General features: G+C 49.7%; 1 protein-coding gene across 1 annotated transcript; it reads right to left on the reverse strand.

Moving 5' to 3' along the window:
- Nucleotides 1–4,435: 4,435 nt before the first annotated feature.
- HMX3 (H6 family homeobox 3) lies at nucleotides 4,436–7,690 on the reverse strand. The gene is made up of 2 exons (XM_043987964.1): nucleotides 7,273–7,690; nucleotides 4,436–6,425 (listed from the first exon to the last, which is right to left on the reverse strand). The coding sequence occupies exons 1-2, from the start codon at nucleotides 7,688–7,690 to the stop codon at nucleotides 5,782–5,784; spliced, it is 1,062 nt and encodes a 353-aa protein (XP_043843899.1). The 3' UTR covers nucleotides 4,436–5,781.
- Nucleotides 7,691–8,063: the final 373 nt, after the last annotated feature.

Consider the following 8,063-nt stretch of genomic DNA (forward strand, 5'->3'; position numbering starts at 1 on the left):
TCCGATAATTTTGCTGATAAGTAAACTGAGGCCCCGGAAGATAGGTAGGGAAGCTTGGTCAGTGAATTGTGAACTGTCTCCTTTTCTCTATGCTCCTTGAGCCTCGGACAGGTTATAAAAAGTAGTTAATCAGATGGGAGGCGGGAAGGGCTGGTCGGACTGTTGGAGAACACACCAAGGTCATCAGCACCGACGACGGAGCCGGGGAACAATAGATTCATTTGAAACAATATTTTACAGACGCTAGACGATCAATATGAACTGGAGCATAATGCTGTACCAATCTGTTAATGCTCTTAATGGGCTTCTCATTCAGTTTACTCCGCAGAGGAAGTCGATAGACTAAAGCGATGATTACAGACACTGGTCGCTGGTTTGGAGGCTGACAGACCTCGTCCTCTCCCTGTAGTTAAAGCTGAGTTAAGCGGTGGGAAAGCTTACTCCGACTGTCCAACAGAAGGTGCTTCCCCCTCCCCATTTCCATCCCAGCATCCTCACATCTGCTCTACCAGAGGTTCCCCAGCTGTTTACGACTCCTATCTTCAGTGAATGCCCAGTTTCAACCCGAGAAGGGCACTTGCCAGACCCCTCGGTCCTATAAACTCGCGTTCATTTTATTGCATGAAAAAGAGGAGAAAAAAGAATTACCAACCTCAATTTCTCCAATAAAAGCCTAAAGTTGTCTGGAGGACCCAAACAGATAGGTGTGCTCTGAGGTCTGCCTGGAGGTCGGCTCTGCAGTTTAATCTCAACTGAAGTCTCCGGAGGAGGCTGTCCAAGTCTCCTTAATGAAACCCTGGTGGCAGGAGGAGGGGGGGGGGGGAGGGAGTTTATATCTTTCTTGCTGATATTTGCTGTACACAAGCCCCCTCTGTTTACTACCAAATAAAAGAAATACATCTGTGTTGCTAATAGAAACACCTCAGCCAGTTCGGTTTAGCCAAGCTCCAAACAGCGGGCCTGGGAAAAGGATGTATCTTTTTCTGTGCAAACAATTGCACAGATTTGGAAACCACAGTGGCCTCGATAAAAACAACTGGTTAGGCAGTTGCCAGCAGTTTTAGGATATGAACGAATCAACTTAGTGTCTGACTGGCAGAAACCCTGTCACTCAACCTGCAGCAGTTACCTCACTGTGGAGGCACTGAGATGCCAACAAGTCTGAGAAATTCATTTTCAATCTCTTCCAGGTCTTCCCCATTCTCCTTTCATCTCCACTTTGTAGGCTTAGGACCTATCCTGAGGTTTGAAAGGGGCACTTCTCCTTTCCTCCTAAGAACTGATTGCACCAGTCTTAACTTGGGGTAGGGAGGAAGGGGGCACAGCAAAATTAAAACCCACCACCCTGAAACACCTCTGTAAAGGTGGAGGAAGGGAGAATGTGAGAGGGAAGATGCAGCATTGCTTGAAGGTTTTAGCATAGAAACCAGTGCCATTTAGAGAAGTTAGGAAAAGAGGCCCGAATTCCTTTAGTTTTATTTTAGGCTTTTAGAAGGCAGAGTGTTCAACCTGAGTTCAGGGGCTTCGTTTTGGGGGATTTCTAAGGTCTGAGTCAAAGCAATCAGAGAATCTTGGTTCAGGGTCTGAGGGCTGTATTTTAGGCATCTGGCTGAGAGTGTAGAGAATTTTGTGGGATAATAGCTGAATTTAAGGAAAAGTTACTTACTCCACAATCTCTCCCTTTCGCACTACTTCATACCTTCCCAGCAGGCTTTTAAACACAGAACCAAGGAAGCAGTCAGTGTGTCCCATTTGGATCTAGACAGGCTCATCAAGGTCCAAATAGATAGAAGAGTATAAAGCCAAATGGGATGGTGAGGCCTATGTCGATGTCTGGTGCAGAGTTGAGGATGCTAGAATTGAGTCTCATGGACCCTTCTATGGACAACTCCCCGGCACAATAATTAGATCATCTAGTTAATCTGGACTCCTGGCAAGTATGGTGTCCTTGCCAATTCTACAGTGGAGTTCAGTTTTGATAACTCACTATGTTGCAAAACATGCTACATCAATTCCCTCTCAATGTAACCAAAACAAGTGTTAACACTCTGGGATCTACTTTATTTGGACCTGAAGCAAGCAGGTAGGGATGTGGACAGACAGACAGAGTTAGAGGCACCAGGAGCATGGGTCTGTGGGACCCAGACTATCATCAATGTTAGATAATTTGTTTCAGCCAAGAACGGGGTGGGAATGGGCTTGACGGAGGAAATAAAAGTCCAAAGGAAGCATTGCAGAGAACAAGTTGTGCTTGTAACGAACTAGTTATTTCTCGACTTTGTAAAGACTGGGTCAGTCAAGAACCGTTTTCTAGAATCTAAACACAAATAAAGAAGGATTTTCTTGGCGTTTGATAACATCGCTCTTGCTGTAAAGTCTAAGGACGTGTTTGCTGTTGCAACATCATTTTTAATGAGCTGTTATTGACCCGTCTCACAGTTAGTATTGCCAACAGTCAAAGGCATCACTCTGTTTGCAGGTGACACAAAGGACAACATATTTTGACCCCGATTTTCTGTTTGTTTTTCATTTACAACAATGTCCTCGTTTTTATTCCAAACCAGAGGGGAAATAAAGGGAGATTTGTCTTCACTGGAGACCAATTCAAAATGTTGCCGTATGTACACCGAGTTCTTTGGGGGGCAGTTTCTCATCAACCAAAAAATGATGCTTAACGTCTCAGCTAGAAAAGAATAAATTCTGCTGGGCTAAGGTCACGGAGCACATAAGAAAAGTAAGAGATTAAAAAGAGTCAGTCTCTCTCTCTCTCTCTCTCCCTCCCCCAATACAAATCAGACCCCAGAAGAGATCTTCATCCGTACCCTTCCTGGAACTCTCTCCACACCCAGACAGTTCATATAAGTGAAACGCTGGGCAACCAGACAGCTCCAAATAATTCCCACCTATTGGCCAGTTTTTCCTCAGAGTATATTCTAGCCATTACATGGGTTGTGGAGAGTTCTTCCTGCTCTCCTACTGAAGACCCAGGCACAGATTTTTACAAGAAAATTAGGGCCATTTCCTCGAGAAGAGGCCAGGATGCTTCCAAAGCACAGCAGGGCGGGAATCTCGAGGCGAAAGTAGGCAGCCCGGCTCTCCCGAAGCAAAGCCGGAGAATGCTGTGCCGGCTGCTGCCGCCTGGGAGAGGAAGGGTAAAAAGATGCTGAACCGGCTTGGCTAGGGGCTCTGCCTCAGCCCGTAGCTTCAGCACTGAGCATAGTATTGCACTTCTCTCTTTCAGTCTAGGGGAGGGATCCAAAAACAGAAAAAGGAAAGGAAAAGAAACTCAGTGAATCCTCATTTAAAAAAAAAAAAAGCACTCTTCTGAAGAAGTTACTTAGCTTAGAAGCTGGAATCACTTGAAATGAAAACCCTGGACAGCAGTACTGAAACTAGTTCCTGGTTGTGTGTGCGTGCGTGTGTGTGTGCGTGCGCGCGCGCGCCCGCGTCGGTATGTGTCCGGTTCCCGAAGGTAAATCAAGACACCGAATTCCTGTGGGCTCCCCCCTCCCCTTTCCCTCCGGGCTGGGCAGCAGAGCTGGCTGGGGTAAAACTGCAACTAAGGCCCAATCGGTCAGCCTAGAGTAGAATTGCTATCTTTTCCCTCTTATTTTTTAGATCAAGACTTCGACTCTTCTACAACTCTGCAGCCTCAGGCTGAAGGAGCAACGCTGTGCCTAAGGAGGGGAGAATCTCTGAAAGTTGAGGAAGAAGACTGAAATCTCGGCTTTGGCTGCTCAACTTTCTGTTCTTTCTTATGCGTTTAATATCTCGGCCTCTCCGGCATTTGAAGTCTCTGCACCTGCCTCGCTTTACCTCTAGCGGATGTTCAACCCCCAAGTTATCCTTCCTCTTCCTTTCTTCTCTCTTTTATCCAAGGACGACCCAAGGGGGATAGGTCTTGGTGGCACAAAATAGATGAAAAGGGCTTCGTAGAAGGCTTTCCCAGAAATTCCACATCATCCCGGAAATAATTGGGCTACAATCTTTTATACACAGACTCATGGCAATAAGAGACATTGGAACAGGGCACTGAGAGATGCAGACTAGACAGTCAGCCTGCTCTCTTGACTAGTGGAATTTTTGCAAACCATATGAAAAAACTCTCCTTACTCCCCTTGCTCCACCTCGCTCTTGAGAAGATCAATCAGGGTGATACTATTGGGAAATCTTCCTTGCTCCAGACAAAGCCACCTTTGTCTTCCCTAGAGACTGGATTATAGGTGTGTGCACCCACTTATCACAATGAATAGAAAGGATGGAGGAGAAGAGAGGAAAGTAGGTGTTTCAGAAACACCTGTTGGAGAGAATTTCCAAAAGTTACACAACCTTCGAACATAAGCGCCTTTGCTCTTTTTGTTTTTATTATTTCAATCTCACGACGACATTCAGCGTAACAATATTTTACTTTTTTTTCCTTTTTCTTAAAAAGAGACTGAACCCGACAGATGTAAAAGGAAATCCTTTGGGGTAGGAGGAGGGAGATGACAGGAACCTATTGCCCAACAACAGGCTTAGTAGACAGAAGGAAACATAGGTTGGATTGAATGGCAGAACCTCCGGGCTGTGAGGTTTAAGGTGAATTTTACAAGAAAACTGTACATTTATCAAATAAGTTAAAATTATCCTAAATTGATTGTCCTTCACTTAAAGCGCTCCAATAACCAGCTGCCTCTTTGAGCAGAGCTAGTGCTCAATTTCCCTACCCTCCTTCCTTCCTTCCTTCCCCCACTACTTCATTTATTATTTATTTATTTATTTATTTATTTGCTACTCGAATGATCACAATTTAACAATGAAAATGTTCCCTTCCTTCCCTGGAGGAAGCCACAGTGCTCTCAGAAAATTTCGTACAATATTGCACAGGTCAAAAGTACAACAATTAAATTACCCAAAAAGGGGGGCGGGCGGAGAAGGTTGTAGAAATAATAATAGAAAGAATAATTTACAAAGGAGGGTTACTCCCTAAATAATAGCTTACCAATAAATAATATCACTCAAAACAGGTTAGAGTATATAATTGTTTTCATTTTCGGTTTGGGGCTTTTCTTTTGGTTTTCTTATCTCCTTTTAAAACTTCATTAGTGAATCTTCCAGTCCCAAGACAATTGCTAGAGAGGTGGGGTAGAGAGAAACAGCTTGTCATTGGTTTATTTGAAAGGGGCGAACAGATAACTAAAAGAGGAGGAAAATTAAGTGGCCGGGGAAGAAGCAAAATCCAAGAACTAAAAGCAGTGCAATGCTAATTCCCTTCCTCAGCATATGTGGGAAAATAATGCTCGAAAAGAGGAGAGAACTAGAGGCATTCTCTCTTTTCCCCTTGAACCCTTGCTTTGTTTTTGTTTTCCCTTTATTTAAAAATAAAACCAAAAGCTAGAGTTCAGCACATTTAGGGCAGGGAGCTGGAGATGACATGTTAGAGACTTGGACGGAAAAAAATTGTCAGGGTTTCCTTTTCTACCTTTCTTATAACCAAAAGAAAAGCCGACAAGAGTCAAGACAGCCTCCAATCTAGTGAGGGTGAAATGCACGGAAATGCATTGAGAATACACACAAAAATGTTACCTTTGGGGGAGAGGGCAGGGAGGGGGAAGGGGACACTGACCCCTGCTCTCCGGTTCTTGAAGCCGATCCTGGCCCCTCCGAGCTGGGGAGCCGGGAGGGTCAGTCCCACTTCACTTCTCACCAGTCGACACACACCCCTGCATACGCACGCACGCGTCCAGTTCCGGGGTGGGGGTTAGGGGAGGGTCCCCAGCGCCCCCCTCCCCTGCCCCACCTTCAGACCGGCCGCAGCAATGGCACCGATGTGACGACTGGGTGAGAGTAGTACACCGGGTGGGGGAAGGTGAGGAGCGGCTGGCTCACTGGCACTGGGGCCCCGGCCGCGCCGGAGCCCTCGGCAGCTGAGTTCTCGTGGTAGAGGATGGGCACTCGCACGATGCGCTGAGCGGCTGCGTGGCTCAAGTTGGCCGCCTCCAGCTCGGCCGCTAGCTGCCGCTTCCACTTGTTCCGTCGGTTCTGAAACCAGATCTTCACCTGGGTCTCTGTGAGGTGCAGGGAGGCCGCCAGGCCGGCGCGCTCGGAGCTACTCAGGTAGCGCTTCATGTCGAACGTGGACTCCAGCTGGAAGACCTGGCTCCGGGAGAAGACCGTGCGCGTCTTCTTCTTCCGGCAGGGCTTTTTCTCCGGGCTGTCGGCTCGCTTCTTCCAGTCCTCGCCTCCCTGCCCGGCTGCCCCGGCGCCGGCCCCAGCCGACGCGTCGTCCTTCTTGCCTTCCTCCGAGTCACTCTCCTCTAGGATGATCTCGTCCGGGCTCTTGGAGTCCAGCTCCTTGTCCGGGTCCGGCTTGAGTAGAGGCTCGGGAGAGTCTCTGTCTGTGCCCGAAGCGGGGGACGAGTCTCGCAGGAGGGATTTCTCGGCCGCTGTAGGTGATAGAAAAGACACCCAAACGTGCGCACATACGAACACACATGCACACATACGCACACACAGAGAGATATCACCCTTTTAGTTAGGCCGCACGAGAAAAGCCGCTGGCCCCGCTGCCCTCCTCTGTCCCCTAAGCTCACTCCACCACTGCTTTGTCAACTTCAGAACCAAGGACGTTCCTCATAATGGGCTTGCTGTCTCTATTCTCCAGAGTCTTTCTCCCTCCCCAGGGAAGAGGAGGTCGCTAGATTTCGGTGTCCAGGGGCCCTCACGAAATCCAAAGAAGAGAGGAACCGGATGGTGACAAAGCCGCCATCGCCTTAGGCTCTCTTTTTCTCGTCCTCTCCCCTGTCCGCTAGGGGCCAGGGGAAAGACTTTCCCTGAATCTGTTGGACCAAACTTGTAAATAAGCGCTTTCTCTTTCCAGTTCGAATTCCCCATCCTCTCTAGTCCCCCTCGACCCTCTAATACAGCCCATTTGCCCCCTACCCTTACACCAGGGCCACTCTTTACCAGGCAGGGCTTTTACTCAGTGAGCTCACTCGATTTCTTTTCTTTCCAAGTGGGATTGGTACCAAGAAACGTAGCAATACAAGCCGACCGAGCGGGAGCTGGAACCAAGTGAGTGGGGGGCAAGGAGAAGAGGAACAGGGAAGAAGAGATCCAGAAATAGGGCCAAAAAGGGATTGAAAGGATGTGCGATGTAAAGGGCCAAGTTGCAAGTAGGGACAAAAAAGTAGGCAGAGAGAAAAGACGCTGTGGAAGAATGAAGAGAAAAGGGAAAAACGGCAAGGCGGAGAAGAGTTTTGGAAAAGGGAAAAGGAAATGAACCATAGGTACCTTCTGGCCTGGGCAGATGTCCCCCCGCGGGGGTCAGGGTGTAGGGGTACCACCAAGCTGGAGACCGCTCCAGATAGTGCGCCGGTAGCGCAAACCTCTGCGCCGGGATCTCAAAGCGGGGGAAAGCCAAATCGCCCACCTGCGAGAGCGCAAAGCCAGCAGCGCCTTCCAAGGCCCCTTTGGCAGCAGCCGCGGCTGCAGCGGCCGCAGCGGCCGAGGCCGGGGCGAAGAGCGTCCTTTGGGGCTGCTGCTGCTTTGGGGGCGCCCGGTGGTGGTCTCCATTAAGCAGGTTCTTGATGGAGAACGGGGAGTCCTTGGGCGGCGGCGGCGGCGGTGGCGGCGGCGGTGGGGGAGGCGGCGGCGGTTGGGGAGGTTGGGTGCTAGTGTTGCTGCAGGGTTCTTGTCCCGGCTCCGGCATCCTCCCCTTTCCTCCTGGTCCCCGCTACACGGGGCAGGCGGGCGGGCGGTCGAGCGGCAACTCAGACCATAAACACAACTCAACTACGAGGCGGCGCAAAGTAGGAGCAGCACCGGGCGCAAATCCAGCGTCTGGAGGGCGGGGTAGGGATGTGGGCACCCAGCTAGAGAGCTACTGGGGCGGGATTGCATGGGGGGGGGGGAGGAGGAAGGGATGGGGGAGCAGGAGAGTGAGGGAAGGTGGGGGGAACGCTGGGCGGGAGGGGGGGGTACAGCTCTGGCCGCGGGACAGCAGACGGGACACTGGGACTGAGGAGGCTTGGCGGCGGCTGCTGCTCACGGGGAGGAGGCGGCTGGACGAGTCCCCGGCTTGG

This window comes from Dromiciops gliroides, chromosome 2 (genome assembly GCF_019393635.1).
Source record: "Dromiciops gliroides isolate mDroGli1 chromosome 2, mDroGli1.pri, whole genome shotgun sequence".
Classification (NCBI taxonomy): domain Eukaryota; kingdom Metazoa; phylum Chordata; class Mammalia; order Microbiotheria; family Microbiotheriidae; genus Dromiciops; species Dromiciops gliroides.

What these genes read in the sequence shown, in the direction of transcription:
- HMX3 (XM_043987964.1), bottom strand. Translation starts at nt 7,690, where the DNA reads ATGCCGGAGCCGGGACAAGAACCCTGCAGCAACACTAGCACCCAACCT. An exon ending in ACATCTGCCCAGGCCAGAAG is followed by an intron (nt 6,426 to 7,272) that starts GTACCTATGGTT and finishes TATCACCTACAG; the next exon opens with CGGCCGAGAAATCCCTCCTG.